This window comes from Melitaea cinxia, chromosome 2 (assembly GCF_905220565.1).
Source record: "Melitaea cinxia chromosome 2, ilMelCinx1.1, whole genome shotgun sequence".
In the NCBI taxonomy this organism is placed as follows: domain Eukaryota; kingdom Metazoa; phylum Arthropoda; class Insecta; order Lepidoptera; family Nymphalidae; genus Melitaea; species Melitaea cinxia.
Genome location: NC_059395.1, coordinates 9,308,689 through 9,327,341, shown reverse-complemented (window position 1 = coordinate 9,327,341; position 18,653 = coordinate 9,308,689). Strand labels below are relative to the sequence as shown.

General features: G+C 33.7%; 1 protein-coding gene across 1 annotated transcript in view; it reads left to right on the top strand.

The window, feature by feature from the left end:
- Window positions 1-14,867, top strand: part of LOC123664398 (zinc finger protein 704) — a 53,618-nt gene extending 38,751 nt beyond the window's left edge. Inside the window, exons 5-8 of the mRNA XM_045598946.1 lie at window positions 11,210-11,307; window positions 12,216-12,368; window positions 12,555-12,642; window positions 12,882-14,867. Coding sequence (XP_045454902.1) covers window positions 11,210-11,307; window positions 12,216-12,368; window positions 12,555-12,642; window positions 12,882-13,043 — 501 coding nt within the window. The 3' untranslated portion in view covers window positions 13,044-14,867. The remainder of the gene's footprint in view (window positions 1-11,209; window positions 11,308-12,215; window positions 12,369-12,554; window positions 12,643-12,881) is intronic.
- Window positions 14,868-18,653: the final 3,786 nt, after the last annotated feature.

Here is an 18,653-nt window from a genome sequence, read left to right as displayed (position 1 = left end):
TCTGGGCTTGGTTTCTACGAAAGGGCTGGTTCCTTTTAGTGATCTCTCTGCTATTCTTCTCTGTTTTAGCCGTTTTATATGAATATTTGGGATATCTTTTATATCCTTGTTGTCGATTGAATGTAGGTTTTTTGTCTCTAATTTTTCTTGGTGAGTTAAAAATAGGTATAGTACCTTTTAAGGATTGGATTACCGGTGCTAGAGTCTCCCGATTGAATAAGTAGTCTGAACTTGGGGGAATATTTTCTATTATATTTCTGACACTCTGGTTATTAATTTCTTTAAGTATTCTGTTTCGCCTTATTTCAATGCATTCACTTCTTTTTCCACAAATTACTTGCATGGTATTTTCAAAATTTTTGTAACTAGGTGTTCCTGCTCCGAAAGTGCTAACCATTTTATCGAATAGTGTATTCGGTGTGAGGTTGTTAGGTTCAGTTGAGGCCCAGTCTACTATATTCTGTAAACCAGCTTTCAGTTGCTGTCTCTGATCTAGTATTGCATTTGATAAACCCGCTAGAAAATTCTCAGTTGTAGCTAGGAAGTCTTTGTTCCTGTTTAGATAGTATAACTCCTCATTAATTTTTAAACCTATAAATCCCGGAGAGGCCAAGAATGATTGCAATACTTTTTTATATCTAATACCTTTCCAAGCCGGTGAGTCAAATTGTTGTAGTTTAGTTAATTCCTCTAGTCTTTCCTTGTTAGCTGGGCGTACAATTGCGTTTTCATCATGATTAGTATTTATGTTACCCAAATCAAGGTTGTTAATTAGGGAAAAAGGTTTTTCCATGAAATTATATTGGGGTCTTGAATTATTTGTTAAACAAGTTTTGTTATTCAATAAATTTTGCTTTGATTTGTCTATATATTGTGGTAATTTTTCTATATATTCAGATATATAACTTACTTGTTGTATCAATGCGTCGACTCTGGGGTCGTTCTTATCGTGAGCACGTGCTAATTTTTTCGTGCACCTTCTTCGCTTGCGAGGTGGGGGAGATGTGATACCTTCTTCATCCTCCGAGGAAGAAGAATTGGGGCGGGTATCGGTACCGGAATGCTCCGGTCTCTGCTCTTCCTCCGAAGCAGCAGATATGTTTGTAATGTCGTCCTCCGCGGATTCGTTCGAGTCATGATACTTTTCTTCAGTTGTTTTCATGTTGGATATAACTTTTTAATCTGTTAGATATTACGTCGAGCACTATTTTGTAAGATTCAGGTGAGCTGTGTGATTATTCAGAATGTTTTGTGAATTTTGTGATTATTACCGATGTGAAAATTGATATTTCGATGTTAACTCTATGAAATTCACAAATGCTATGAGGTAACAGATAACAAATGTCAGCGCGCGAAGTTTTAAGACCGCACGCACACTGGTGGTTGAATAAGGGTAAATCTACACTGTTTCTGGTAAGTGGCAACATTTATTACCGTATAAAGAAGGAAATTCACACACTGCTTCTTCATACAACGCTGTGTGTTTTAGGAAAGCACATAATATGGTAAAATTATTTCTAAGCATGAGTCTAACAGCCAAAGGACTTTTATTAATTTCTCAACTACATTTGTCTCTGTTCAAACGTAATATACCCACATTTAATAAAATAATTTTTTAAAGTAAAACTTCATTACACACTCTTGACTTGGGGAGTAAGCCGGTGAATGCGTGACGAGAGCGTTACGAAAAGTGTGATTGAGCGAGGCTAATGGAGCGAGAGAGAGGTGCAAGTACACGTTTTCTTTCTCTCTTTCTCTCATACCCAGTTACGTTTCGTATATCTAAGACACGGTGCAGGCCTATTGTGCAGGCCTATTGCTAAAGAAGTTTTTCTTCAGTCGTTTGGTCTAAAACTCACTCGTTCTTAATTCCGCCACTAGACTAATTAACATAAATATAATACCGTTACACACATTTACCTTCGTACGACGAAAATTCGGTAACTCTAGTTTGTTATCTCGATTCTATTATACAGGAAATATGACTGCTGTTTCTTCCTTTTTTCTTTCCTTTCGACCTCTTTAGTAGAAAAATTACCTCTACGATTGCTTGCATAAGGAGTATTGTGCAAAATTATTCATTGTAATATTTTCAAACGAAACTTACGAAACAATATAGTAAGTAGCTTCAGCCTGTAATATCCCACTACTGGGCATAGACCTCTTTCCCCATGTAGGAGAAGGATTAGAGCTTAATCCACCACGCTGCTCCAATGCGGGTTGGCGGATATATTCTCTACTATGAGTTCCGATCGCTATCAGGTGTACATGATAACAACCGGGACCGACGGCTTAACGTATTGATATAGTAAGTATTAAATTTAAATAAACATTTTTAACGAATTTATTATCTTTGTGCAAAATTTATAATATAATTAAAATAAAATTAATACTCGTTTAATTGAAATAATCTTGAAGACCTTAATTAGTATGTGAAGTTTATAAAATATGTAATTATTTATAAATAATTTAATTTAGAAGTAAATATAAAGTCCGCGTCGAAGACTTGAAATATCTGTCTTATTTATTTAAGCAACTTATCATTCACACAAAAAGTAAAATAATTATTAAACTCAATAAAAGGGACACGAGACAAACGATACTGTATCAAACTAGGACAAATTTTGTAGGTCGCACACTTGATGTGCCTCAGTAGTTCAACATTTAACTCAATATCGCAATTAACATGAATCAGTTCATAGTAAATCACACTAACAGTGCAAATTTAAAGAAAAGTATTGCTTATGTATTTTTAGCAATTAAGGTACACAATTGCAAATTAAAATAATAATTGTGTTTGCAGGCAAACGAAAAAAACCGACTTCAATTATATCGACAAGTAATAAAACGTAGGTAGATGAAAAAATAGTCAAGTAAATACGCATTATCAAAGATTACTCCAAAAGTTGTAATCGGATCTTGATGTAATTTAAATGTGACCACATGATAAACATCGGCTTTCGATTAAATTAAAAATCGCCCAGTAAAAAGTTATGCAGATTTTCGAGAGTTTCCCTCGATTTCTCTGGGATCCCTTCATCAGAAACCGAACACCGAAGATATCTTCTTTCCAACAAAATTTTTTTTATCAAAATCGGTTCATAAACGACGAAGTTATCCCCGAACATACGTAAAAAAATTATCATAATTATATATATGGTCGAATTGAGTAACCTCCCCCTTTTTTTGAAGTCATTTAAAAATAGGAGTGCTTTAAACCACACGACTGAAGTAAAACTTACGAAACGTAACTCTCTCTTTCTCTCTCTTTCTATCTTCACTAACTTATAGATCCCTCTCAACTTCAGTTTGCCTCGCCTGATCACACTTTTCGTAACGTTCTCGTCACGTATTCACCAGCATCCTCCCCAAGTCAAGCTTGCGTAAACAAGTTTTACTTTGCGTAAAAAAAAACAGTTACTCTAATGGCGAACAATTTCGATAAACTATTATTTATTGATCAAATGAGCAAATGTAACAGTTTATTCAAGTAGGTACTGTGGGATCACGTTGTGCAACAGCGAATATAGGTTACATCCATACGAGCGGCCTAGTTACAAGTATTGCATTAGAGGCTAGTCCTTTGTGTCGGCGCAACTGAGCGGTGATATACTATTTAAATAAGGGCAAATATTTAAATGCGTAATACGTTTATAGAAGGTACGCGATGATTAACTAATGTTTTAAAATATATCAAATTAACATTGTCACAGTTCAAAAAGTCTTAAAAGGTTGATTAACGTTTTCCTAGTTTATGGTGCCGCTATATTGCGCGCGAACTTCAGTTTTGTTGTCGTTCTGTCTCACTCTTCAGGTCATCGCCCGACACACCACACGACTCCCTCGTTCTAATAACCCTGTGCATATCGGTAGCTTGATACATTATCGTTTTCGTGGTAAATGATGCTACATGTGCGTATGACTTCGAGCAAAAGAGAACTAATATATACATATTTAAGCGCGTAACTTTATGTGCGAATGTCATTAAGTTCACAAACCCTACCCAACGACCTTGGTTCGGTCAAAAACACCGATCTAGAGGCATTGACCAGGGGACGATAAAAAAGATTCTAAAGTTTCGGTCACATTGACTATATGGCCATTGATCACATTAACCAATTATTTATAGTAACTTGCACAATTAATAAGACCAGAGGAAGTGTTTAACTTGCGTGCGACACGACATTGAGGGTAATTAAATAATTAATGACTCAATTGCTCATAATCCTTTTGTAATATTATAAATTTCACATATTATATGTATTCGAAACATATAACCTTCACAATTTTATTTATTTTTTAATTTCTTCATAATTTTTTATTTTAATTTATCTAATTTGTGTAAAAAAGTGTAAAAGACAGCAAATTAACTGAATGTAAGAGTTTAGTGCATACACACAATCACAGTGATATTTGCTATAAAATGAAATGTATCTGAGTGTAAAATTAGATTGGCAGCTCTATTTTTCTTAACATAAATGCACGTCTCGAGGCAATGTCGGTAGATAGGTGGAGCCAATGCGTTTTTTTAACCGGCATCGACGGGGCATTGACTCCGAAGCCGGGGCACTGCCCGTTCTTGACAGTTCAAATGTTTACACTTTACATCTCGAAGGATCACTCGCTACTCACTTCTCCGTTGCGAATGCTTTATTTCGGCCGATCCGTGAGGCTTCGGAGATTACGGTTACAATGACATCATTTTAAAAATTTGAACGATGATTTTCTCCATACCATTAACATACCTTTGATTGGGACAGAAATAACGGTTCCGTATTACTTTGTTATTTTGAAATTGCTTTACATTTTAACTAACGCTGTAAAGATAATGCGTAATTTTTGCTGCTCTAATCGATTACGTTCCTTCCATTCTTTCTGCGTTATTATAGAGTCGGAGACCCAATAGTGTTAGTAATGATTGATTGTTAAATTATAAACAATATTTAGTGAATGCGTAGCTACCTATATGCAGCGGTCGGCGGCGAATATCACGGGCGCAGTCGGGAACAATGGCGCGGCGAGTTCATCAGACGTGATAATGAGTGTTCCTGTGGGTTCAACAAACTTTACAAGTGAAACTAACTTTATGCGACATCAAATCTGTAACATCGGCTTCCGAAATTTTAAATGTATCCTATAAATTGTATTGTTTTATATGCTTGTTGATCTGGTAAATCTCAATACGAGAATAGCTTATTAACTAACTGGTAGCGCAAATCAAGAGCGTTACGATCGATTCAACCAAAGTATGATAAAAGATAAATGCGGATAGGTACATCAGAGATGTTAGAAGCGGTTCTGCGTGCGTCGTTAAAGGAAAAAGTGAAATTGTAACAAGTCAGAACCAGTCGAGGTCGGTGACCAGCGAGGCGTCTCCACAACGATTGGCGGCTGCCCTACTGGCTGATTCATCATTACTGCTTAGTCCTCACCACCATACCGGACTGACGCAAGGATCTCTGACTCATAATATATTGTCTTTTGTCCCTATATTTAAACCATAATTCATAACTTCTCGTTTGTTTTTCATAACTTGCTAAGTGAATTTCGATCACATAACTGTATTTTTATGTTTCTTGACAAAGTATGTTGTGTTATAAAATATTGTTAAAATAATATTTATAATAATACCTACAATTTTTATTTATCAAATTGATTATAAAATTTTAAATTAGTATTTTGACAACAGTGAACAAAAGAACGTCATTAAATTGCAACGCAATACTATCCTAATCTGTGCGTAGTATAATAACATTAAGACATTTAAATATCATATTTGCGTTCGTTTTTATTTACTTTGTTAACATTTTACCTTAACACGATTTGAATATTACTTATTATTAGAGCTCTTGCCACCATCGACGTTCCTGCTCTTATCGAGCCTACTAGAATTAATAGCGATGATGGCAAGAGACCTGATGTGTTGACGTTGGTTCCCTGGGAAAGGGGACGGGCGCTTTTGTGAGACGCAACCTGCGTTGACACACTTGCTCAGTATCATGTCAGGGAAACAGCTTTAAAAGCGGGAGCCGCAGCGGAAAAAGCTGAAACGACTAAACGGCACAAATATTCGTCACTAATTCCAAATTACATTTTTGTGCCGTTTGTAGTCGAATCACTTGGACCTTGAAGTAGCAGTGCTAAAAAAATTTTAATGAGATAATTCCTCGCCTTATTCCCTCCACTGGACACAAGAGGGCTGGTGCAATTATTGCCCAGAGAATCGGCACAGCGATTCAACGAGGAAATGCTGCGAGCATTCTTGACACAATTCCACGCGGACTTTTTTGTACTAAAACTACCTGTAAATTGTAAATATGTATAATTCTTGAGGACATAAATGTTTATAAATTACAACATGTCAAAAATTCGTTGACGTTTAAAACTGATGCGCCTTCCAAATGATTTGCATGATTATTTATACCCTACAACCTTATCTTCATCGATAAACGGAGTTACTACTACAAAAGTAATATATCAAAACGGTTTGGTGTATCCTGATATTAGCGTTTACGATATACGTAATAAATAAACAAATAAATTATATCTTTTAAAGCAATATTTATGAATAGTGGAAATTAAAAATGACGCATCTAAATTACACATTTCCGTCGTCATTTTTCTAAATTCACTTTGTGGGCTTGACTCTCGACACAGTATTTAGTTTTGTTTTACCTATTTGCTTAAATTATTTATTTTATCTTCTTTAACAAAACGAATTACAAAATACCTTACTGTAGGTATATAACGCTATAGTTAGTTCATAAAAAGGTATTTCTCAGAACTTGATGAGGCAAACGAACGCATAGTTTCTTGCCGCCGTATATTTTTTATATGTTCTTTGTATGTGATGGCTCGGATTGGGTAAAAAACCGAGTAGGGTGAAACGAAGGGCGCGAGGGGAATGTTTTGGCCGGGTTCAATGCTTCCGCCCCACCTGTAGGTCTTGTGTGTATGACTAGCCGGCTAGAAACACTATGAAACAACAGTTTATGGCTTACTGCAATATGTATGTAATGTTTACGGAGAATAAATTACGAATAAACTAAGTAAAAAACGTAATGGCGCTTTAAAATTATTTTAGAACGCTGTTGATCTTTAAATTTATTAAAATAATGACATTAATTACTAGTTTACATACTGATATATATTTAAATTGTCTGAGTAGGGATATCGGTGGTAAAATAAGGGTTACTTATAATAGTTATATAGTAACAACTCGGTTCAGTGACCTCTAGCGCTCGTAGCCCCCTTGTCATCATGGGGTGAACTTAAAAGAGTATTCGACGTTCATTGCTTAGTATTTGGTATAGTGTTATCTTATTCTTGTTAGATTTCAATTGTTTTTATAATAATTTATGTAATCAGAATTAAAATTATAATAGACTTACCGAATTACTGTACGTTTTAATCGACAAGAATACATTAAATGCTTGATATTGTTATCACATTTATATCTATATCATAAATTTATGAATATATGAAATCTCAAAATCGATTTGCATTCATTTATGTAGTACCGTATCTTCATTAACTCGTTCTCATTTTCGTAAGCAAATGTAAGAATAAAAGGTTTGTTTGTAAACATGAAGGCTCAGTTCGTTGACAAAGCGTGTTTTGACTTGCGACGCGGTCTAGCCACGTGAGACGTGACCAAATTTTTTACGCGGGTTGTTTCACCTTTTGTTATAAAACGTGTTTATTCAACTTGTAATCTTTTGTTAATTAATATATACAATTTTATAGTTAAATAACTTCGAGTAAAACATTCAAGTGGTTAGATAAAGAAAAAAAGTTTGTACAATATTACCATTTACTTAATGATACCATTTACAAACTATTTCTTATTTGTTTTATAAAAAAAAACAAGTGCAAACATCAGACAAGAAGTAGTTCCTAAGAAACATAATTTAAAAAAAGTTGGTAGTTAGCAGTATTCAAGTTATGAAAAACATTGACGTCTCTTTCACACATTATTACTAAAGTAGGATGGCACCAAAACAACTTATCTAGCCGAGTTGCGTTGAAGTAAATAAGTAGAAGGTCACTGAAATGAAATCAACTTATGTGCATCAGTGAGTCAAAAAGAGATGCAATGAAAACAAATCAATAAGTCATCTCGTTTCGCTGAAGAAAGAGACGGCACAATAACAAACCGGCATTTAATACCGGATCGCACGTACGCTGTGCGCGAATGTATACCTTCTTACAGAACACTAAAATATGATTTCGATTAACACCACTTTATTAGCTACGTTCTAGAACGCAATAATTTTGACAATGTAAGATCCCGTTGTTAACTTGAACAAAAAATAATTGTTGAGTAACAATAAATAAATTAACAGATTGACTTTGTGAAACACTAAGTAAATATGTAGGTTGTAAATACAAATAAATTTCGATTGATATGTGTAACGTATGTACTATGTAAGTACCTACTACATCTTATTAAATTAATATGACAATATTTGAATATTTACTTGCCTAATTTTAATGATAGATACAACAAAGTTTAAAATCAACATAGTAAGGTCTGTTGCTAACCACCCTGTGGCCCCGACCTTCTGGCGTTTCACCCTCCTCCGCGTTGGCACGTGAATCTGGTCGCTACTACTTCTTAGCGCATACTAACTTTGCATTGGAAATGACGGCCTAAATAAATATAACAATGATATGATATTCAAAAATGTTTAAATATAACAAAATAAGTAACCGCATAATAAAATTTCGTATATCGTAGTAATAAATAAGGAGTAAACTGATTGTGATTACAAACAGTAAACAAAGGAGTTAACCTATATAGACGTTCTAATTGCGGTAAGATAAATGACAGCTCGCTTTGCCTTGTGTTTGCATCTCGGCCAACTGCCACATGCACTATATCGTCGCTAAATAAACATATTATAGCTTCTGTACTATATCCAACTGCACTTCACTGCACACACCGAAGCAAACCGGCACGTGTAACGTGTAATGACGACACACAAGCACACCGCTCAGGGACCGCCATTATGAGATAAAAGTATTTATAAGTGCATGACTGCAGATTGCTGAAGTAGATTAAAACGATCTAGAATGGAACTAGAGATTATTATTGGTTCAATTATTTAAAATAATAAATGATAAATGATGAATGATAAATAATAAATGATGATTTCTAAAAACGGTACCTATCATTAGATAATAATTACAGAATACGAAAAAAATCGAAAGGTAATAAGCCTTATTTCATATTACGAGCCTCTGTTTAAGATCGTTTTGTGAAATCGGTTTGCGGGATCTATAGTTGCTACTCGTAGCTGTAATATCGAGTGCCTAAACTGGGTCACTGGTGCAGCGAGGGATGGGCACTCGACACTCCCGCCCCTCTTATTGCGAGGGAAAGATGAATCATTCAGTCGAAACTTTAGGCTATACTTGTATTTTGCTTATATTCGTGAAACATTCAAAGGTGTATCATAAAACAGTGAAATATTAAATGCAAAATAGTTCTTTTTTTACAAAATAAAGTGATCGAAGGTCTCATCGTATGAAAGTCTCCGAAAAGGTATACTTCATATTATTTGACATTTACTCGTGCAAGGCCTGAACAATGATAAAATAGAATAAAATATACATTTTTATGATTGTCGATAGATCGACCGCCATAAATATACCAATAAAATGTTTCCATTTTTATACACAAGTTTATTTATAAGATTATTGTGTTCTTGGTTTTAAATATCCGCGAAAAAAATGAATTGCTTGCATTGAATATCTTTTTAAAATTAAAAAAAAGAACTGCAATCAAAACAAAGAAGTGGCAACCTTCATAGAACACCCTTGGCCGTGGTGTTGCGACCTAGATGGAGGCCCCGCGACCGCCCTCCCCTGACCTGACCCATTTCTAACTACACTTGATATAGCCTCAGTTACCCGGCGTGGGGCGACGACGCCACTTCGCACAGCACCCCAATTCCACGTCGCTGACAGGTACTTCCACGATATCTCTTGCAATATCAATAAAGCCAATGCAGTTATATATGATACAAGCAGCACAAACTTTTAACGTTCTTATAACAACAGTCTTTTAAGTTATTCTTCGTCTACAAATTGTACATTTTGGTACACGTAAACGTAAACGTAAACGTAAAACTTTCTATAAAGAAGCATCTGCAATATCTGCATTGCAACAAGCCTGACTTGATAAAATGCAAGTGGCATTGAATCGAAGGTCGCCTCTAGAATCTTTGGCAGAGTGTACTAGTATCGCTCTCGCCTCGTGTCACAACCAATAAATAGCTTCTTAGCTATTCCATCATAAGTTATATTTATTACTCACCTCGCATCGCAAGGCCCGTGTACCTATAGTCCTACACTGAGTAATTGTTTCCGCTTTGCATTAGTGTATGGTTCTCGTAGGCGGTATTGGAGATGACATAACACATAATGTCGCAGTATAAATGCCATACATTGAAATCCAATGTCAATGTTTTACAGCAGGCTTATATTTATGTTTTTTTTTATTACGACCATTTGTTGCACTATCCTTATTGGAAAAAAATACATAACATACAGCACTAGGGTACAGTTGTTAGTAAGATTTTGTGTTCAATAACAATAGTGATGATGAGACAACATGACATTGATGATGTCACATCATCAACTATGGTAACAACGTAACGCACAAAAGTACAGCTCAATTAGTCTTTAGTAGTGTTTTTCTAAATATAATATATTCATTAAAAAAAAATAGCTGTTATCATTTAGTAGCTAAATGTTCGATACAGAATTGTTTTCCTCGACTTATATTAATTAAAAAACTAATATAGTATGTTTACTAATATGGTATAATATATTGCATTAGCTGCGGTACAGCCGGGTGTGGACGCGAACGCCAGCGCTGCACACTGTAGGGAGTGACCGAGTGAGGCGTTGCGACGTCGACAAGGCCGCGACCTAGAGTCGTTTCCGCGCGTTATTTTATAACTTTAATTCAACACATTGACTCTCGCTGTATTAAATTACTTCGTAATCAGACCTTATATTATATAAGCTTTTTTAAGATTTCAAACCTTTCAAGCAGCTTTAGGAACTAATATAGGAAGGCTCTACACACCCTACAATTCTTGAGTTTCCATAAGCTGTAAATTAATCATAGTTAAATTATCTAGAATAAAGCGTATACTTTAAATTGACACTTATCTAACAAATAAACCTTTTGTTTCAGATAAATAGCGTCGTATTCGAGTGCACATGGAGAGGTTGCGGTCATACCACTAATACGTGTTCCTCCATCGAAGCGCACATCAGACAAACCCATTTAGGGTATGAAATTATTCTGTCAGTGACTTATTTAGTTTGTTCTTTGCACATACATGCAGTATCACAGTGACAACCTTGAACTTTACACTTCACGTAACTATAGTTACGTCGCTTTCATGCGCTTGCAGTTGGCAACGGCGCTTGCACTAAACGTACATTATTTGATGGAATTTTTCTTTATTATAGTATGTGAAAAGAATGACTGTAAATTTATTGCACTTTTTATGTGTGCTAGCCACTGGAAAATTGAAATAAAAGTAAGTCTCACTAACCTATATATTTTAAAGAAGTCAAAAAGAAGAGAAAGAAGAAATTCAAAGATTACTTTTGATGTCAAAAGTAAAGGTATATATATATATGTACTGATATGAAAGGCCGGCTCTTGCTGACCCGGAAGCATCGAGGCTTCACGACAAGGTTGCCTACATGCCCAGCTCTCGCAAGCTTGTTACGCACAAGGTCACTGCGCGCCTTCTTACATAACGTTGCCCTATTGCTACTGTTTTAATATCGACAACATACATAAGTAATCGAGTCAATGTGTTTCAAGTCATATGCCTACTTACCTTTTTCTTGTTTATTTTATTACAATCTAATACAGGTTTTACTGTTCTTATTTGTAGTTTAATTCCATATATATCGTAGAAATAACATAAGAATTTCACCGCAGAATAATTATAAACAAACCAGTGTTAGTATTTCATATCTCTGTCCAGCTGGCCGATTTGCTGAGTAATTAATCAGACAACGTAAGGGATAAACATGATTATGTAAGATTATGGGATAAATATGCAAGAATTTTGTTCTGTAAAGATTTCGTAAACGTGAAATTAAAGCCATTATTTTAAGGAATTTAAATTTGACATTGAATAATAATCTAACGCAAATATTACCATCGTTGTTTATTTTAGGCCAAAGAAAGAAGGTGAGAGCGATCATGAAGAAGAGTTCTATTACAATGAAGTAGCTGCTCGAGCACCGCCGCCCACGCTGTCCCACAGAGACATGTGCCGACCGCCGCATGAAGACCCCGACTATCAGCGACAGCTTGTTGGATCATACAGGTACGCCCACTATATCAAACCTTAACCTAATTTTAACCTAACATAATTACAATATAAACCAAATTACTAATTTTTGTTACGAAATGCTATCTATTCTTCGAATACAAATGCATGTAGTGTTGATCAAACATCCAAATTGCGGATCGATTGTACAAGTAAAAACCATAACTAAAATCATTTTTACAGGCAAGGACTGCTGTCAACAATGCAGAACGGATCAGCAAGACCTATAAGTATTCCTGTGACGCATTCCTGGTCAAGCTCACACTCACCGGTAAATGTTACACTCTAATTTGTGTAATATTGTTAAAAGTTTCCCTTCATATTTATTAGCAAACTCGACTTGATAATCTTAATAAATTTTTCTACAATTTGATAAGAAAATTTCCAAATTATGGATTACTAACTATTACTACTCACTACTACTGCCTTTATCAGAAATAATGATTAATATGAATAATTTAACGTTTTTTTTATCAAAACTCCATTATAATCGAATAATTTGTATTTCAGAAGCACTTAAAGATTTCCGGAGTGAGCAGCTCACCAGGCAGCCCTGGCAGACGTCCTCGCTCGGATAACAAAAAGTGCCGCAAGGTTTACGGTATGGATCAACGTGACCTCTGGTGTACTCAATGCAAATGGAAGAAAGCGTGTACACGCTTTGGCGATTAGCGCATGCGCCGGTCGCACGCCTCTACGCGTGCTATGATAAACTAATGTTTGTGCAGTTTTGAACGTTTTGCTACAGAGTAATCAACATTCACTGCCTCGGACTCTAAATATAGGGAGAATATATGAAGTATTTCTCGCGGTTGAGACCGCGTTTATTCCGTGTGCAGGACGTTATGATATAGGCTAAGCGGAGAAAGTATATTATGAGTTTTTATTTAATATAAACTTATACGGAGTAAATATATTATAATTATAATGTTTAAGGGAGACATATTTTTTCTCAAAGAATGTGACTCGTGTATGACTGCAAAATAAATGGACATTGCCCACGTATTTTTGTAGAGCGGTAGGTTTGCCTTTGCTTTAGTGACACGCATACAAAAATGTGCGTCGCTCTCGGTCGGAGACTGTGAATATTATTGATAAGAATAGAGTTAAGGTTAGACTGAAACGAAGCGTCGCAGTGTGAAAACCATTGTTATCATCATCAGTCGTATGCGCTTATCTTTTTTATTTTTGATTAAAAACAGTCATTGAATATTGCCGAGTCTTGATATATAAAAAATATAAGAACAGCTAATACAATTATTTTATAATAACTGAAATTTATCAAAAGGTTCTTTACAGAAGTAATACCATGAAGAAGTTATTACTATGTCAAAAAAAAAATGCTTATTTAACTTAAAATAGATTCATAGAGACACTTTCTTTGAAGGAAAAAATAGTAACTACAATTTTACAACTATGTACTTTAAATGAGTGTTATATTCAGATCATCAAAATGAGAAACGAAAAATGATAAATAATTATTTAGTAAAGGCTTCGTTAACATGTGTCATAAAGAAGTCAGTGAATCCGTCCACGTCTTCAAAATGTGTTTAGTCCAGTACCTTGGCCCTGCAGTTCTGGAGTAACAATGTTTTCACGCTGCCTTCGCTCTTACTGCGCATCCTTGCGCCAATACTAAGTCGACTCGGTTAAAAAGCATTCCAGTCGCAGTAAACTTCAGTGATAATTATCACTAATTATAGATTTCGACTGAATTAATAGATAATAATGAATAAAACATAAAGTAATATGACTTAGTACCGTAAGTTATCTCAGATTCGACTAAAAGACTACACAAATTTAGAATTAAATTTTATAAACATATCTGTATCGTATACATTATTGGCTCTATCTGAACAAGGAGACAATACTCAGTGTGGCCTGAGAGCTGCACGACCGCAGCTCACCTGTGCTGATGCTCGCTGCCGACGATGCGATTTGTGAAAGCTCGTAATCTAGATGGGGCCATCGCCAAACGCCAAAACTATGGTGTGGATGGAAATGAAATGGATATGACGAGGAGGTAACATCATTGTTTAAAAATCATCTTTGTTTTTACCTAGGCAAATGATGAAATTTTGAACAAGAGTAGTGTGAACGATATTGAACAAGAAGTTGTGATATCTATACAACGTTGTATAAATGTTGTAACTAAGCTAAGGTACCAACTATAAGCAATGACGCCCTGAATGCGAATTTTATAAAAATGACGAATATGGCTTTGAAGTCGATGTCTTATTATTAATCACTCGGAGCTTCATCTAGAAGACAAAAATTGTGATAAAATAAAGAAACAAGACAAGTACGTAAAGGCGATTGCGAGATGCAATATTATTTGTTAAGAATTATTAAATGATTATATTTGTAAATAGATAATTATATTGAGAATTATATTTAATATATTCTATTAAAATAAATTTAAGCAATTTTCGGATATGTACATAAATAAAGTGTTATTGCTTTTTACTGTTAATAAATGTGATTGTAAAACTAAAATTTTTGTATGGTAAAAATATCACTTTCAACAGATTATGATTACTGTACAACTTATATTTTTCTCGTTAACTTAAATAGCGCGGTATTTCGAATTATAAGTAACTCGAACTTCGATGATGTGAAAACGAACATCATTGCGAGATCTGAGATTATAAATATCTAAGAGTATAAATATTCTGTGCCAACTAACATTATAAGTTCATGTATTAAAACAACTTTTTTTTTTCATCATAACGGTTACTTCGGTGCTTTTTTTGGTACAGATAAAAACTAGTTCCACTAAAATTAAATCTTTATTTTTTATGATGATCTACAAATTAACTTTAGCATTCGGAGAAAACATACGTATCTCGTTGCTTTTTAACTTCAGATCTTAGTTTGATTGCAAGGAATTAATAAAAAGTCACAAACTAAGCCGTTGCGCCTTATAATAACAAAATGTACTAATTCTTTATGATAAAAATGAAACTTATAATTGCAACTTTTAATTTGTATCATGTACGATGATACAAAAAAAAGTGAAAAATGATGTTAATAACATCCCTAAGAAGCACCGGTTAACTCAGAAGATACGGGATTGCAATATAACTGAAATAAATATCTTCAACATCGGGCAACACCTGTAAGTCGAAATATTTATCACAATCTGATTTCGAACTTGCGAACATCAGCGTACTGTCGTCTTTTTTGATTCAATAAAAACAACAACTTTGTACTAATTAAACAAATTTTATGTCATAATATAACACTCAATTACGCCCACCGTTACAAACAATCAGACATTGTGACGAATCTTAAAATTTGTTTCATTATGTTGGAGCAAAATATTAAATCAACTCTATTTTCTTGCCAAACTATTAACTACCAAACTACTTATATCAAATATATATTAATCCATTTTATATATACTGACTATTTTGGCTTTCCTTGCGTTTTAACATATCTTTTAAGTAACGAGGTGTACCTGCATATATTACCAAATACATGTAAAAAATTGTATTTTTTCATTGCAATAATGGTTGTGATAACAAATCATGTTAATTTCGTTGTTAGCAATGACATCAGAAATTTAATTTGAAGCAACGAAACTCCGCGCTCACGAAACCAAATGATCACCCTAGAATAAGGCAACAACTCAGCTAGCGTTTTGATAACTGCCATATTGTAAGGATTTAGCTGTAATTGTGTTTTAGATGTAAAAATAAATAGTTATTAATGGTATTTTAAGTTGAAGTCATAATGTAGTATTTAATAATTTAAGTACAATGAAATTGTATTACCTACCTATAAATGGGTTAATTCATTTACTGATACTACATTTTTAACATGGTGAAATCAAAGGTTTAACCAAATTGTTATTCTTTTCATTGTTCGATCATTATTTATTTTCATTTTTCGTTCGTTTCTTATGTTATTTTTGCTAATTATAATTTTAGTAATCTATATTTATAAAATATCCGAATAACATAATGTGCTTTTCACGTCTCATACTCAATAGAATCTTACCTGCACTGTTTCGAATTCAAATTATATAAAATTTGCATAATTGACAAAAAAGCTACTAGAATAAAAACCGTACACTAACAGATACTTAAGGGATGTTCATGAAAATGCAGATAAGTCGATCTTGACTTCTCAAAACTTAATTTGATGATCAACTCAACTTAAAATCCTTACACCAAGTGGTGCTCGACATATGTACCTGCTTGGTTATTTAAAATGCAGATCTCAACTTATTTTGAAGCTATTAGAATTATGTACATACAATATCTATTTTATAATAGTTTAATTTTTTTTTCTACATGAATAAGAAAAGTATTTTTAATTATTTTCTATAAAGACAATTTTATTATTTTCTAAGCTGTGTAAATATTTTACGTATATAATAATTTATTTCGCCAAAATTTTGCTCAATATTGTATACACAACACCAAAGTCATAATAAAAAATAATAAAAAAATATTTTACCACATCAGTACACAGTACGCATAATCACTCATTACCAAAATTTTAATGTTTCATCACACCATACAGTAATGACATTTTCGAATAAAACTATGATATAAGCCAATATCTTATTAAAAATTAATAGTTTGAAATAAAAAAACAAAAAAAAAAACATCACACAATAGAAAGTGGCATTCAGATTCTCCTACACTGTATTTTTCAGTGTTGGGAATACAAGGCCTAGTCCCATCTAAGTCTATATGTTGTAATGTTTTTGCTTTAATCTGGGTATCGCGTTAATATATATATTAGAGATGCCACGAATATTCGGCAATTATTCGGTATTCGGCTATTCGGCCTCTTTTTTTCGCTATTCGGTATTCGGCCGAATATGGTTAACCATTTGGCCGAATACCGAATAGCAATTTTTTTTATTACTTACAAACTGTTTTTCCGCGACTTCGCGGAAATTATAGCCCATGTCCTTTCTAAGGCTCTCGAGTATCTGTGTACCAAATTTCATTTTAATCGGTTCAGCAGTTTGGGCGTGAAATCATGATTTACTTCCTTATTTATGATAAAATACAGTAAGGATTACCAAATAAATTATGAAAAAACTCAAAATATTACTCACAAAGATATTTATTTAACCAAAAAAGAACTAACAAATTAATATTTAAAATCTACCAGTGGAAATGAAACAAACACAACAAACAAACTGCCAGTTTATTGTCTTCTTCACTATAAATTTCATAATAGTTCCAAATAGGTGACTTCTTATTAAATTGATTCATTTTGCTTTTTTCGAACAAACGGTGATATTTCTTATGGTAATCAATCACGTTAAATGTTATATTTTAGTATACTGTACATACAATGCACTAACGATCAACAAATAAAGCAGATTGTGACACGACCGTGACCTAATCACAATCACAAATGAAAATATGAAACAAAACCGCCCGCGCCTACCAAACGTATTAGGTACTTCAGCGATGATAAATTCGTACGGTGACGAGTTGTGTGTTGTCGCCCGCGAAAAGTACTGAGTGTGGCCGAATATGCGGCGCTTCAGCCAAGAGCGTCGCCGAACATTCGGTATTCGGCAAAATTACTATTCGTGGCATCTCTAATATAAATATATATTACATAAAAGAGTGTATTTAATTTATTTCTAAGTAATTAAATTTTATTTACGATGTGCTGAGCAGTATGATTATAGCTTGATTTTGCATCCGTCTACATTAAACATCTAAGTAAATTTAAGTTATAGGTAATTATTATTTTATTACAATTGTAAACCCAATACATAATTGTACTTAGTTAATTACCTTTTGTATTAGGTACAAAAAGATTATTTTTACAACTTTTTTATGTATTGCGTATTTAATTATACATCAATAGTATTGTTAAAGCTTGCAACGATTATCAATTTTTATACTTCCTATGAAATTATTACCAATTCGTGATTAATTATATTTTTTTTTGCTTTCAAAATCCAATATATTTGTTTTCATGTAACCCTTCTTCTATACAGAGAAAGGCCTACCTATACCTATATCCAACAGTGGGATATTACAGGCAGAGTCAATCAATCAATGAATCAAATTTAAATGTAATACTTTTTGCCATTTTTACAATAATCTCAAGTTTTTTAAATGGTTTAACGTTTCAGTTGTTGATGTAAATATTATGTGTACTGTATACCTTCGGTTACGCTGATATTTCTTGTCTTATCAGTGTTCTGACGTACCTTATAACGACAGGAGTAGTAAAGCAATATAATTCGCCATTTTAGAATAGTTAATTTACTTACCTTGTATAAATAGAAAGTGTTAA